Here is a 16,700-nt window from a genome sequence, read left to right on the forward strand (position 1 = left end):
GAAAAGTTCGGTGAAACACAAGCAGTTACTCTTGACATCCCAAAGGCTTTTGATCGTGTTTAGCATAAAGGTCTTCTAAACAAGCTCCCATCTTATGGTTTGCAAACTGTTTTTTGTAATTGGTTATCCAGTTTTCTCTCTGATCACTCACTGAGGGTGGTGGTAGATGGCTCTCTGTCTTCTAACTTCTCCACTAATGCTGGTGTCCCCCAAGGTTCAGTTCTTTCCCCCCACTCTTTTCCTCTTGTATATTAATGACCTTGTTCCATTTACTCGAAATGCTATCCATAGTTTTGCTGATGATAGCACATTTCATTCCACTTTTCATTTTGAGCAACATTGCCCTGCTCAATCTGGTTTAACTTCTCAAATATCTGCTACCAATTCCCTAAATTTCAATCTCCAGGTAATTCTCCAGTGGGACAAAGACAACTTAGTTGATTTCAATCGTTCTAAAACTCAGTCTTGTCTTATATCTTGCAAAAAGGATTCTTCTGCTCCTATGCTTATCTGTGATGACACTCCGATTTCTAGGCAAGTTGTTATATCTCTTTTGGGTATTACCCTGACTTCTAAACTCTCTCTTTGTTGGCATAAGCACATTAGAAATATTGCTTTCTCTGCATCTAAAAAACTTGGTTTTCTTTCTCTCGTTCTCGGCGTTACTTTTCTTCCAAACAGCTGTTCAGTCTGCAGAAATCAAAATCTGCCCTACCAGGGAATATTGTTCCCACATCTCGGGCGGTGCCCCCAGATTTGGGAACAATATTCCCTCTAGGCTTCTAGATTCCATTCAGAAGAGGGCATTAGGTTAATTAATGACTCCTCTCTAACAGAGTCTCTCCACACTGTCTCATAGACGTACTGTTTCTGCTGCATGCCTTTTCTACAGATACTTCCATGTGCACTGTTCTGTATTGGCTTCTATAATTCCCACTCTCTCTTTCAAAACAGTCCAAACTCATGCTGCCACCAGCCTACATCCATTTACTATCCAACTTCAAACTCACAGAACCAGTTTTTTATCTTCTTCATTTATTCATTCAACTGCTTTTTCTGGAACAACCTTTCTTCATATGTATTTCCTGAAAATTACAGTCTATAGAAGTTCAAGTTTAATGTCAACAAATATCTTCTCTCGTCTTTTCAACGTCCAATCCAAGCACGGTACTAAGTACTATAGGTTCTAATACCTCATGTTTGGAGTTTTCATAAAAAAAAAAAAAAAAAAAAAACATGGCAGGAATTCATGGTGGGCTCCAATCTAAAATCAAGGAAATTAATCCCAAAGCATTGTTTATGCCCTGTGAAAACTGCTGGTTAAATTTATGCAAAGTTCATTCATTTGCAAGCATTTTGTCATGCATAACCTTCTTTGGAACTTTGGAAAGCCTTTATTCTTTCTTTTCAGTCTCTCCACACCATTGGGAAATAATGAAAAACCATACAGGAATGACAGTCAAAAGACTTGGCCAGACAAGGTGGAGTGCATATTATGAATCTGTAAATATGGTCAACATGAATTTTGAAAAAAATAACTTTTGCTCTACAAACATTGTGCAAACCTCAAGAGACTGGCATAGCCAAGTGGTCAGGAGCGTGAGTGCAATAGTACATGCTCTTTGAGTGGACCAGGGTTCAAGCCCATGACTGCTAAATAGAATTAACATTTCTATTGATTGATTTACTGTAAACTCCACTGACCTGGTGGTCATGCGGGAATATAAACAAGAATATAGATATCAGAGGAACTGCTGAAATTTTTTTTTTATCATCCATATGTTGATTTTTTATTTTCTAAGTTATCTTTCTTTCTGGCACGAAATTCTACGAAAGTTAACCTTACGCAAAAATGTTTACAAACAGTCAGAATAAGCCTAGAAAAATGTGTTGTAAAGTTACAGACCTTAAAATTATTTATTAATGAAGAAAGAAATAAAATTGTAGAAAGGGCTCTTTAATTCACAAATACAACTTGTGAGGAAATGGGCATTTCAATAGGAAGAAGAGGAAGAATAAGGATAAAAAAAAATGCCAGGAGAAATAACAAAGGATGCTGGACTTCCACTCCAAGAAGAATTAAAAAGAGTGACGTATGAATGCCTGAATAGGTTTTGTCGAGAACTGGGAGTTTGTTTGAAAGCAATGGAAGAAATTTTTTCAACGGTTGCCATTATTCAACCATATAATTTTGTTGTTGCAAAGAAAGAAGAATGCAAAATGCATATTTCAAACCTGACCGAAAATTTCATCATGAAGTAATTGTATTAGAAATTTGCTGACTTGCAAGCTGCATAAATAACTGTTGAGGAGGCAAAACAGTGGACAGCTTTGCATTTTATAGCGTTTATTATAAAGTGTGATTTTTTTTTTTTTTTTTTTGAATCTTTACGAAATTTATTATGTTTAAGGTTCTTTTCCAATTTAAAATTAATTAAAAATTATTTCCGCTCATCAATGGGCCTGACTACATTATCAACTCTAGCTATATTATCTATTGAAAATGAATATGCTAGTAAAATTAATTTGGATGAGGTTATTGATAAATTTGATGAAATGAAGACACAAAAATGGAAACTATAAATCTCTTCTGTTATTGATTTTCACATTTTGTATCTATTTTTCTCCTTTGTTATTTATACTGTGTAAATACACTGAATTTTTAATGTTTACTTGCAAAATGTTCCTTAGTTTTCTGTGATTTCTTCAAATCAGTTAAATTTTAAGACTTAAGTTGATAATGTTATTTAAGGGGTGACACCAGAAAGATTCGCTCCGGGTGCAAAAGACCATAGATACTCTGCCATGTGGAAGTTGATAGCTTAAATAAATTTATGTGTAAAGGATGATGATTACATCCAAGAATTGGAAAACCTACTGACACAGGATTTATTGATCCTGTGTCAGTAGGTTTTCTATAAATTTGTGTTGTGATGGAATTATTGGTTCTGCTTAGTAGTGGGTCAAGAACTGGTAGTTTTTTATCTTCTAATTCAATTTTGAATGAGATATGGGAATGTAAGCTATTAATATCTAAATCAAAGTTGTTGAGTTCCTCAGTGCCGTGGCCAAAATGTGTGGATGTTGGCTATTAATATGTAAATGAAAGTTTACCAACATACCATTCTGTCCAGAGAATACTTAGAGTATTAAGCTCGCTCAATCCATTCAAAGCTTTAAACACCTCAATCAGATCACCTCACAGGACTGATGCCTTTCTTGGTAAGAGCACCCTTTTGTTCCCTTTACCAATCTCGTTGCCCTTCTTTGCACTTGTTCCAGCTGTTCTACATCATTCCTAAAGTGAGGCTTCCAGACTTGTACTCAAGATGCAGCCTAACCATGGCCTTGTACAAAGGGATTATCACCTTCTTATCCCTGCTAGCAAAGTTCTCTACATCATTGACAAACCCCCATGAGCTGCCCTTGCAACCAATCTGCATTACTCAGAGAACTTCATACCTGACTGAAACAATTACTCCAGTTGTTTTTCATTTTCCAGTACCCTGATTGTAGTAGCACAAAGTATGTTAATCCTGATTACACTTACCCATATGCAATACCTTACATTTGTCAATGTTAAACTTCAACTATCATTTCTCAGCTCATCTGCCTAATTTTATTTAGATTGTTTTTGCAATAGCTTACCCTAATAACCAACCACCCTGCCAAACTTTGTATCATCTTCAAACTTAGACATTGAGGCTGATTTACCTTTCACAAATATCATTAATAAATATTGAAAACAAAATTGGCCCAACAGTAAACTCTGGGGGACTCTAATAACATTAATCCATGAAGCGCAGCAAGCATTGATGACAACTCTCTGTCTTCTTCCACTCAACTTTTATCCATAGCTGTAACTTGCCCTCGATGCCATTTTGCCTGAAGAGGATGGAAGAATTCTTTGACATTTTATACATACCTATATTATGAACCTCTGAAACTTAAGTTTAAAAAATCAGCCTATGGTACTAGTTAGTACAACTATTTAATTTTTAAATAGTTGTAATTTTTAACTATATGAAATTTCACTTTTATCGTAGTTATAGTATGGAATTGTGCTTAAATTAAAAGTTGACAAGATTGTGTCTTAATTTTCTCAAGAGATCTTGAAATGTATATATTCTTCTCTTTCTTCTTTTTCTTACTTGGCTGATCAGGTTCCCTAACTAACATACGAATCAATTATTCCAAGCTTCTTTATTTCTGTTTACCAAAAAAAACTCACTCAGAACAGACTTTTAGAAAATTAAAATTTATTATATTCTGAAATGAACAAATAGTAAAGGATTGGAATAATATTATGATGCAGTTTTGAAATAATTAGATTTCATATGGAAACATGCTTAATGAATTAAGAGTGGAATGCCACTTTGCATGATTTAATGTGTGATGGATTTTGGAATTTCACAACATTCTTTAGACTTGAATTTGGAATACTGTGAACTTTAACATGCTCAGTGCTGATGGGATTCTTCCTCTTGCTCAGAATAATCACCTGAGAGGGCATAAATTCAAATTGAGAAAAGACAGATGTAGGATAGACGTGAGGAAATTTGCCTTTAGCCAGCGGGTGGTTGGTTGGTTGGTGGAATAGACTTCCATCCCTTATCGTGGAAGTTGATAGCCTAAATAAGTTTAAGGCCCAGCTGGACAGGTATTTCGAACGAACAGTGGTGAAGTGGAAGTGGTTATTTTTTATTTATTTATTTATTATTATTTTTTTATTATTTATTTATTTATTTTTTTTTTTGGCTGATGCTGCATAAGCTTGCTTTCTTGCATCAAATGCCTCTACTAATGCTAATAATGCTAATGCTAAGTGACCATTCTAAAGTTAATCATTAACCAGGGAAAACCAGAGATCTCCAAATAGTTGGTCACTGTGTTCTCACAATTGCCAAAGAATTATCCAAGGGGCCTAGGAATGTTCTGAAGCAGTTGTCAATGCAAATCCTGTTAGCAGAGTATTTGCATGAAAATAGATTCCACAGATAAGTTGCTGCCTATAAACATTATGAAAGTTAGTGCACAGGTTTAATGATTGGTAATGCTTGGAGGAATTAGCCTCTAGAGGAGTATAAAAATATTCTCTGGGGCATTAAATCATGATATACAGGAACTCCCCGACTTACGTAAGGGTTACATTCTGCAGAATGCTACGTAAGTCAGAATTTCCCCCATGCTTGTGTAGCACTCACAACTGTGCTCGCTGAATTGAATGAATCAAAAAATAAATGTTCGACAAACATGTAAATAGAATTATTTATTGTATTTATTCAAATTTTTTTATCTTGTGCGCAGGAAAAATGACAAAAGCGTGAAATTTAAAAAATTTTCAAAATTATAAAATTACAAAACAAGAGAGGAGACGGGCATAATGTCAGTAAGTTTAAATCAGTAATGTCGAGCATCATTGCCAGAATTGATGTCTTCGGCTGATAAGTACGCTGCTGCAGAGGTTAAGGGCTGTGAAGATTTAGAAGCGGTCAGCCGCTCGACCTTACGAAAGAACATATTAATAGATGACTGGATGGTGGCTTTTTTCTTTTCATAGTAGATTTCTTTGTTGCAAGCATGCATATCATTCACCCCTCTGTTAACTTTTAAGAATCATTCGCTGTCAGGATCCATCTTCTCAAACCTAACCATTGCCGATGCAGTTTCATGAAATGCTACTGCCATCTCTCTGGTGATGAAGCATCTCGGCTCCTCATTTGGTTCATCTTGAGCTTTGTCAGCATTTTTTTCTTTCACTATCGCTGCCTGCAAGTCAATAAGTTCTTCATTAGATAATTACTTCTCTTCTTCCTTTGTTAACTCCTCCACATCTTTGGCATCAACCTCAACTGAAGTAGCTCTGCAACCTTTACAATCTTATCAGTAACCTCTTCATGTGATTCGTCTTTTTTTAAATCCTTCGAAGCCTTTTATGTGCCATGGACATATTTTCTTCCATTTGCCATTTAAACAACTTTTAGTAATTTCTGCCTAAGCTTTATTAATGTTTAAGATGCTGTGGTAAATATTGTAAGATTTCCAAAAGTCTCTTAACGTAAAATTTTTCTCATCGTCTACTGAAGACAATGCCTGAGCAAATGTTCTGCATAAATACAGTAGTATGCTTTTAAATTTGAAATAACACCCAGATCCATAGGTTGGATGAGTGAAGTAGTGTTTGGCTGTAGAAATATGACTCTCACGTTCCGAATTGAAATCACCCAAATGCGAGGTTGTCCAGGAGCATTATCTAATAGAAGCAAAATCTTGACAGGAACGTCATTGTCTTTACAATATTTTTTGACCTCAGAAATGAAGCAGCATTTAAACCAATCCTCAAAGAGAGATATTGTTAACCATGCTCTCTGGTTTGATCGGAAATGCATGGGTAGGGTGGGTTTATTGTTGCCCCTTTAAGGATTTCCAGAGTGGTACACAAGCAGTGGTTTTAATCTGTAATCTCCTTCTGCATCAGTCCCAAGCGAGAGCATGGCCCTATCTTTTGATGCCTTGAAACCTGGCATTGTATTTTCCTCTTTGACAATGTATATTTGTTCCGGCATTTTTTTCTAACACAAAGCAGTCTCATCAATGTTAAAATTTTGTTGCGTTGAATAGCCGTCTTCACCAATAATTTTTTCCAACACATCACAAAATTTCTCTGCAGCTGCAGAATCGGCACTGCATACTTTAACGTTGTGGAAACTACTGCGATGCTTGAACCTATTAAACCACCTGTTGGTTGCCACAAACTTGGGTTCGGGTTCACCGTACTTATCCTCAATATCTTTATAAATACTTGTTGCTTTTGCTTGAATGGTTATTAGACTCGGGGGCACTCGCTTCAGAATCTGATTTTCCATCCATATTATTAACAGCTTTTCCATCTTCGATATAGCACCTGAACGCTGTTTTGTGATCGCTGTTGATCTTAAGTGCATTGATTCTTTGACATGTTCTTTTATACGCTCACTGATGAAGCGACGAGACCTAATTCACTTGCAATAGATGAGAAACTTTGTCCTGCTTCATACTTTTTAATCATTTTCATCTTCATTTCTAAATCAATTTTGTTTCATTTCCTGGCACTACCAAGGGAAAGGTTGCTTTCCCTTCATCATTGTAATATGTAAATAGGAATGAAGAGAAATTTCTGAAAATTTGTTTTTTATATGATTGAAGATTTCAGTGAAGGGGAACACATTACACCATAATAGCTTAAAACCCACACAATTGCAGTTATTGGTATTATCACAAATGCAATAAGATCGAGTTTACTACCCGTTTATAATTAGATGCCCTAACAGAAAAGCCCAATAAACCAGAAAGTGCAAATTGTTTTATGGTCGTGACCTCCAGAAACATGCTTTAGAAAAATATCACAAAGGCATTCAGAATTGATTCTCGTATTAGGTATTAGGTATGTTCGGGGTCTGACGGCACCTGGGATTTCTCCCATCTCCGCGTATGTTCTCTGTATCGGACAAGCCAGAGATTTAAAAGTGTGTTGGATATGTACTGTGTAGTTTGTTGTGCCCATTGTTCATTCGGCCTGTTAGCCGCTGGGGCCCTAGTGTGACCCGACGTTACCAATATTTGTACTCTGGCTGGTCTTGCCACTTACTTTCCTGGGATTTCAGTGGCTAGGACCAAAAAAAAAAATAAAAAATAAAAATAATAATAATAAATAAATAAATCGAGGTTGATATTAGTGATACTTAACAAGTTAGTATTAATAGTATGCGACGTGGGGCTGTGCGGTGAAAGTGAGTTTTAAAAACCAAATAGGTTCGGGCAAGAATTTTGATGTTCTCTTTTGATTTTGAAATGTAGGGCTAAACGCTGTGCAAGACAAAAGTTTGGGGGGAGGATGAAGACCGGGGGGAAGAAATTGGAAATAAGGAGCTGACAGAGTAGATAGCCCCCGAAGGTAGTGAGGCATGCCCGTGCCCCAGCAGAGTGAGAAAATTGGGGAGGCAAGGAGAGGCAAGCCTCTCCTCCCCAGGTGTTTGAAAAGAAAGATCCGCTCAAGAGAGTGTGGATTTGGGTTCCCAATAGGCTGTTCCGGCGGGAGAGTGCCACCATATGTCATCTCCATCAGTTTGCAGGCCCTAAAAAGCTGGCCATTGAGTCTCATCTAGGTGGGACACTAATAGGGGGTTAAATCTGGGATTTAACCCCCTATTAGTCCAACCACCAGCACCTAACGAAGCGGTTATGCTATTCTACTCTGGTGGCGAGAAACGAGAAGCAGGAGTGGGCTTTATGGTCGATGCTCAGGCCACCAGTAGTGTGATCGCTTTCCAACCAATATCGGACCGCCTGGCAGTCCTTACTGTCAAGGGCACCATCAAGACCCATATTATCTCCGCCTATGCGCCAACTGAGACTAGCCTGGACCCGACCAAGAATGACTTCTACAACCAGCTCCAACATACGCTGGATTCAATTCCGCAGACAGAAGTGATCATCCTCGCAGGGGACTTTAATGCCCATATTGGCGTGGACAGATCTGGTTGGGAAACAACAATGGGCAAGTTTGGCCATGGGAAGATCAATGACAACGGACTACGTTTGTTGTCCTTTGCCGCATCTAACAACCTGATCATTGGAAACAGCCATTTCCAGCACCCTCAAAAACATCAACTTACATGGCGAAATCCATCTGGCAAGGACTCAGCAATCCTGGACTACATTTTGATCAATGCCAGATTTCGCTCATCACTCATGGATGTTCGTGCCATGAGGGGACCTGATTGCGGATCTGATCATTACCTCATCCGGGCTAAGGTGCAGCTCAAATTACGGCATGCAAAAAGATCATCTCGGTCAGCCAAGCTGGACTGGAGGCAGCTAATGAATGCTGCCAACAAACAGGCATATCAGATCGCCCTATCCAACTGCTTCGAGATGCTGGCCGTGCCCGAGGATATAAATGAAGAAGAAAAGCAGATCTCTGATGCCATCCTGGAATGTGCCAAGCCCCTATGTCCACCTGCCCGACGTCGAACGCAACCATGGATATCAGATGAGTGCCTCGACCTCGTGGATAAACGGAAACAGGCAAAGTTGGTCGACTTTGAACGGTACCGGCAGCTAAACCGAGAAGTCCGACAAAGAATGACAGCAGAAAGAGAAGCATACTGGAACCAAGTGGCAGACGATCTTGAAGTGGCGGCATCCAAAAACAAGTACCGCACTCTCTACCGCACCCTCAGATGTCTGAGTGGAAAGACTAAATTGACTAGTGACAACATCAAGAATGCTGATGGGACCTTCGTGCGATCACCATCCGAACGCCTGCAACGGTGGAGTGAATTCTTCAAAGCTCTGTATAATCACGACCCACCTCAGGGACCGCCAGCAACAGCACTCTCGATCGACCCCCCCTGAGGTCTCCATGGTCGATGTTGAGCCTACAGTAGAAGAAGTGAAAGCAGCCATACAATCCCTGAAGAATGGCAAGGCACCAGGAGTGGACCAAGTCACCACAGAAGCGATCAAAGCCGGGGGAGATGTACTGCTTCGCCGACTACACTCACTCCTCAAAACCATCTGGTGCACTGAACAAATTCCGTTAACATGGAGGAAAGCCATTATCGTACCAATCCACAAGAAAGGTGATAACCGGGACTGCAAGAACTACCGTGGCATCAGCCTCCTTTCCATCATTGGAAAGGTCTTTATGAAGATTATCCAGTCAAGACTGCAAAAACATCGCGAGCAAACCAGTCGAGAAGAACAGGCAGGATTTAGACCCGGGCGAGGATGCTGTGATCAAATCTTTGCCATTCGTCAGCTGATGGAGGAGAGGATCCGGTGTGGACAGCGAACCGTCATTGTTTTCATTGACTTTAAGTCTGCTTTCGACTGTGTCCACCGGCCTGCCTTATGGAAACTACTAGAGGTTGAACATGTACCTCGAAAAGTCATCACACTCCTCCAAACTGCATACAACGGTTTAACCAGCCAGGTGCGCATCCAGAACGATTTATCTGAGGAATTTACCATCCAAACTGGAGTCCGCCAAGGGGATGTAGCCTCCCCGTTGCTTTTCAACATCGTGGTCGACGCCATTATGAGGCAAGCATTCAGAAACAGACAGGGCATACAATATGACAAGGATCACTATGTGACTGACCTGATGTTTGCTGATGATAGTGCTATCCTTGCCGGTAACGACGCTGAAGCCACGGAAATCCTCTACGACATTGCCCGCATTGCCCGGCCATACGGTTTGAAGATCAATGCTGGTAAGACAAAGGCCCTGACAACAGATGGGTCGCAAGCCACCATCTATCTCGAAGGCGTCCAGATCGAGCAAGTGCAGGACTTTAAATACCTTGGGTCGCTGGTCCAGGAGAAGAAAGTTGCATCCACCATGGAAATTCACAGCAGAATTGGACAGGCGGCCACTGCGTTCGCCTCGCTCAAATGGTGTCTGTGGAAGAGGACCAACATTTCCACAAAGACTAAAATCCGACTCTTCCGGACTTTGATCCTGCCCATTCTTCTTTACGGATCGGAAACATGGATTTGTCTCAAGTTAGATTTGAACAAACTTGAGGTATTCCAAATGCGATGCCTGCGGCAGATCTTGGGCATCTCTCTTCGCGACCGCATCACTAATGATACCATCCGCGCCAGATGCCAACAGCAACCAACCATTGCCGACCAAATCCAGAAGCGAAGGCTCAGATGGTTTGGCGACGTATGTAGAATGGGCACGAACAGAATACCATCCACACTCCTTTGGAGACAACGACCCACCCAATGGAGCATCCAACGGACCGCGCCTAGGAAAACGTGGGCCAAGCAAGTGGAAGATGACTTGAAGAGCCGACGTCTCGACCTTAACCAGGCCAGGACTGAAGCCATGGATCGTAAGGTATGGAAGAACATCACAGAGCAAGTCCGAAACCCTGCGGCACCTACAGCAGCATACTGGTTGCGTGGCCAACCGCCTCCCCCAGCTGCCAGCTAAGGACCAAAGAAGAAGAAGAAGAAGAAGAAATCTGGGATGTCATCCTTCCAGACTGCATGTGGTCTGGGTCCTATTTTCTGGTCATTATCTTGGGGTCATAATCAAGTCTACTGGCTGTCATTATGGGATTTTATCCCTTCCGTGATGTTTGATAGTCCTCACACTACCTTTTGTCATTATGTAGTGGGTCTATGCTGCAAGGTCTGGGGGCAGTGTCCCTTTGTTCTGATGTCACAACTATTTAAAGGTGTTTTTTTTTTTCGCTTCCATTGGCAGTAATTATGACTCTTGTGGTTAGACAATATATTGTCACTTGTCTTTTCCCAGTTCATTTTGTACTCAGTCCAAGGTCTGTATAGTCGGCTCCTCTGTGTCATCTCGCTGTTATTTGCAGGTTTGTTTTGTCTCATTCCTTTAAGGTTTTCTGTATATGGCGGTTAGTGTTTGGCAGGTAAATAATCCCTGGGCAAAATCAGTTAAGGCTAAATATTCCTCTTGTGTATCTAGTAGATGTGACTCAAGATCCCTCGGTACATAGTGAACTCTAGTTATTAGTCTGCATCTAAGGTCTTCGTATTGGGCACACTCAAACATAATGTGCACCCAGCTTTCTTGTTCCCCGCAAGTACAACGCGGATCCTCCACTATTCCCAATGTGTAAGCTTTGCATTGAAAGCCCCGTGACCCGTAAGGAGGTAGGTCGTGTAAAGTCCGGGTTGCAGCCAGCTCTGTCTACGTCCGGGATGAACTTTTTGGTGATGTTCCCTTTTGTTGTGCTTGTCCAGAGGTATTGCCAGGTTTATTTTAGGTATTTCTGCAGCCTGTTCTTTTCAGCCTTGTGGGTTGCACTGTTATCCACTGTGTAGTCTAGGTGGGTGCAAGGCATTCCTTTGTTTATATAATAGACTATTCCAGTACGTATGATGTCCAGGTCAAGGGGAAGGGCTCCGGCCAATGGGAACATATGATAACGATGAAAGGGTAGTGAATTTCCATTATAAATATGACCTTTTAGAGAGATAAATAGCTTAGTAATATAGCGAAATTTTCAACTTCCAAGGACTTGGAACGAATTACAAAATAAAACAATGTGTTATTGGCTTCACATTGCGATATTTTCACGATACCTCCATTTATTCCTACGGGATGCAAAATATATTTCCACGATTTTTTTAAGTTTGCACCAGCTGGCAAAAACTTACGTAAAGTCGAATTTCCATAAGTCGAGTATTACGTAAGTTGGAGAGTTCCTATATTCTATTTTCATCAGATAGAAGAACTTGGGTTGTGCCAGTGCAGAGAACATTTGGAAAAGAACAGCACTGTAATAACTACAACATATTATGATGGCAGTCTGATTTGGGCCTACTTTTCATGGTGTTGGAATTAAATTGGTAAATAGAGTCGATCCACTGGTGATATTCTGGCTTATGTTACCCATTTATGGACTAATTCAATGGAAAGGTTCAGTGAAACACAGGTAGTTGCTCTTGACATCTCAAAGGCTTTTGATCGTGTTTGGCATAAAAGTCTTCTAAACAAGCTTCCATCTCATGGTTTGCCAACTGTTTTTTGTAATTGGTTATCCATTTTTCTCTCTGATTGCTCACTGATGGTGATGGTAGATGGCTGTCTGTCTTCTAACTTCTGCACTAATGCCGGTGTCCCCCCAAGGTTCAGTTCTTTCCCCCACTCTTTTCCTCTTGTATATCAATGACCTTCTTCCATTGACTGGAAATCCTATCCATAGTTTTGCCGATGATAGCACATTGCATTCCACTTTCCATTTTGAGAAACCTTGCCCTGCTCAATCAGCTTCAACTTCTCGAAAAGCTGCTTCCAAGTCCTTGAATGCCGATCTTCAGATAATTCTCCTGTGGGGCAAAGACCTTAGTTGATTTCAACCCTTCTAAAACTCAGTCTTGTCTTATATCTCGCAAAAAGGATTCTTCTGCTCCTATGCTTATCTTTGGTGACACTCCAATTTCTAGGAAAGTTGATATATCTCTTTTGGGGATTACCCTGACTTCTAAACTCTCTTGGCACAAGCACATTAAAAATATTGCTTCCTCTGCATCTAAAAAACTTGGATTTCTCTTTCGCTCTCGGCGTTACTTTCCTTCCAAACATCTGCTCACTCTGTATAAATCGCAAATCCGCCCTACCATGGAATATTGTTCCCACAGCTGGGGTGGTGCCCCCAAAACCTCTCTCAGGCTTCTTGATTCCATTCAGAAGAGGGCAGTTAGGTTAATTAATGATTCATCTCTAACAGTCTCTCCACTCGCTGTCTCATCGACGTACTGTTTCTGCTGCATGCCTTTTCTACAGATACTTCCATGGACACTGTTCTGAATTGGTTTCTATAATTCCGACTCTCTTTCAAAACAGTCCCAACACATGCAGCCACCAACCAACATCCATTTACAACTTTTCATCTTCCTCATTTATTCATTCACCTGCCATTTTCTGGAACAACCTTCCTTCATACATATTTCCTGAAAATTACAGTCTACAGAAGTTCAAGTCCAATGTCAACAAATATCTTCTTTCATCTTCTCAACCTCCAACCCAAGCACGATACTAAGTACTATAGGTTCTAATACCTCTCGTGTTTGGGGTTTACATAAAAAAGAAAAATTTACAATAATAACTTGTTTTTACTTACAGAGTACATCCATTCCAGATGTATGGAGTTCAGTTGACCATTTGTGTCTCATGTGGTAAGTAATAAAAGTGCATTAAGTGTGTAATTCTGAAATCTGATTTTTTTTATTTAGTGATAAAAATATAATAATATATTTGATGTCCAGGAAATTAATTCTAGCTTTTTATATGAACAAAGAGAGATTGTTCAAGGTTTAGTCAAAATGAATGTCAGATGAACTGAGTGGCAGAGGAGAAAAATGTGTAAGATCATAGTGTATTGTTATTAGCCAGAGGTTTATGCTTTACCAGCCAAAAAAGAAAAAAATTTAGAGAGAGAGAGAGAGAGTCAGAAGTAAAAGGAAATCAAGAAAGAGAAGAATGATGATATCCAGCTCAGGACCCTGGGTATGCCAAGCCCATACTCACCAGATGTGAGCCCCTGGGGTTAATTGTCAGGGAATACAGAATCCTACAGTAAATATAAATTACTTTGTAATTGACTTACTCAAGGTTAATCATGTCTTTGTCTAAATGCATAATAGCACAATAGCAAAGAATTATTTTCTGTGTAAACACTAGAGCACATCCATTGGCTCACTTGATAGTAATGTCAAAAGTAGCTGTGATCCCCTACAAATTATTGATAAACTGAATAAATATTTTGAATCTTTATTCACATGTGAAGAAGTTTTTAAGGAACGGAGAATATCAGAAGTGTATCCAATACTGACTTGGAGTTAAATGATTGTATGATAACAGAAAGGAAGCTGGAAGAGAGATTGCTGCAGCTGAAAGTAAACATAGTACCTGGTGCCGCATTTACTTTCAGCTGCAGAAATTGTATTAAAACAAGCAAAAAAAAAAAAAAAAGTAATCAAACTTTTAGCTATAATGACGAAAGCATGCTCGATTCAGAAGAAGTCCTTACAGATTGGAGATGTTTGCAAAGATGAAGTAAATAATAAAGATCATTAAGTTTGACTTCTGTGCTAAGGAAAATTATGGCGTTGGCATAGTTTTTATGTAATTCAAGATCATCTAGATAGGAATGGAGCTATAAGACAATCCCAGGGGCTCACACATGGTGAGTATGGGCTTGGCACACTCAGGGTCCTGAGCTGGATATCATCATTCTTCTCTTTCTTGGTGATTCCCTTTCTTTTCTCTCTCTCTCTCTCTCTCTCTCTCTCTCTCTCTCTCTCTCTCTCTCTCTCTCTCTCTCTCTCTCTCTCTCTCTCTCTCTCTCTCTCTCTCAGAGTAACTCAGAAATTTGTTTTGCCTGGTGCAGCAAAAGCCTTAGGCTTCCTTGCACCATATGGCTGATAATGTTATCATTATCAGCCATATTAATGATAGCATGGATCTGTTAAGGGGAAATCCTGCTTGACCAATGATCAAGCAGGATTTCCCCTACCCAAATGAATTAATGCTACCCAGAAGCAGGTTACTGCTTTTGGGTAGCATTAATTCATGGATGGCATATCATTTTTGTAGCACAAAACTCGGAGTAGTTGATAATAAAAAAGGCCTTTGGATAATTATACATTCTGGTATGAAGTTCTCTGCACAATGTGGGCAAGCTGCTATGACAGCTCATGGGGTTCAGTAAATAAAATACAGGAACTTTGAGAGGAGGGATTAAAGAAGTGATTATCCCACCCATTGTATGAAGCAATGGTTGGGCTGCAAGATAAATTATTTCTTTCTTTAATATTTTTTTAAACAAATGAGGTTTGGAAAAAGTGCAGAGGCCAATAGAATGAGTTATACAAAAGCGTATTTTTTTTAACCAAGAAAAGGTTGAGTTCTGTAAATTTGCACCACCTTAAAACTTGTATGGACATAATTAAATGATTAATAATCAATTATTTCAATACTCAATTATGAAAATCATTTGATTATGAAATTGAAAACAATAAAAATTTTAAAAAATGATAGTGGAAGGAATCAAACTGATTCTATCAAAGCTGATATTTAAGTCCTGTGATATTTATGCCACTTTGCCTCACTCCCATTCCCAAGAAGCAATTTTGCATCATATATTTTTTTAAATTTGGTTATCAAAAGTATATAATCTTCAATTATGGAAATGGCATAATTGCTTATTTCAATTATGACCTTTTGATTATGGAGACATGTTTAAAGCTTTAACATGTTCACTGCATGTTAAAACTTGAAACATGCTAAAGCTTCATGATGCAAATAAGCAGCATGGAATTTTTAATCCACTTAAAGGAGAAATTTCTGATTTGATAAAAGAAAAACCAGATAGTTTTAGCCATGCAACCATCACTAGTGGCTGACTAATTCAGCCATAGTGAGAAGAAAGCCCAAAAATATCTCTGCCTCCCCCAATCTGGATTGATTTCAATCCCATGGTTTTCAATCTAAAATCAAAAAGGTCATTGGTGAAGCCAGCAGTGAAAGTGTTAAAAGGATTGAGTAAAATCCTTTTAATACTTTTCTGAATTGCACAACAGTTAATATTCTAACTTTTTAAGCCATCAAAAGTATGATTGTCTTGTTTACACTATTTGAGAAATAAAAGATACATTTTGAAATTAATTTATTTCTTAATTGTGCATTCATTCTGACCCCATTAAAAGTTGGACTGTATTTTTTTGTCTGTTTCTGATAAGTTGGAATAACAGCTATATGTGCTTTCCTGTCTTTAAAGGTAAAAATAAAATAATAAAAAACACTCATATATCACATGAGAAACAATTAAGAATTTTATTGAGAAATGCCACAATACGTACTGTTAATAATTAAAAGGCTATGTTTCAAGATATGTCTTGTCTTCAAGCTTGCGATAATCAAGAAATAAAAACTAATAATTATAAACAGGCTGGAAATGTCGATTAGAACATGTGTTAATGTTACTAAAATAAATATACAACCTGGCAAGTGAAAAATTGTTAAAACTGGGTAAACACTAGCCAAGTGATAACTTTAGAATTAAATTTATTTTTTTTTATTAATTTTGGCTTACTTTAATGAATTTAATAATTCAATTTAGAAATTAATCATTTAAATACCATGAGGGCTGCAGACCCCTCATGGA

General features: G+C 38.9%; 1 protein-coding gene across 1 annotated transcript in view; it reads left to right on the plus strand.

Annotated features, from left to right (window-relative positions):
- PGAP1 (GPI inositol-deacylase) overlaps positions 1–16,700 on the plus strand; it is a 166,468-nt gene that overhangs the window by 70,618 nt on the left and 79,150 nt on the right. The window contains exon 10 of the mRNA XM_090371276.1: positions 13,658–13,710. Coding sequence (XP_090227402.1) covers positions 13,658–13,710 — 53 coding nt within the window. The remainder of the gene's footprint in view (positions 1–13,657; positions 13,711–16,700) is intronic.

Source organism: Mastigoproctus giganteus, chromosome 4 (assembly GCF_048544385.1).
Source record: "Mastigoproctus giganteus isolate SK-2022 chromosome 4, ASM4854438v1, whole genome shotgun sequence".
Classification (NCBI taxonomy): domain Eukaryota; kingdom Metazoa; phylum Arthropoda; class Arachnida; order Uropygi; family Thelyphonidae; genus Mastigoproctus; species Mastigoproctus giganteus.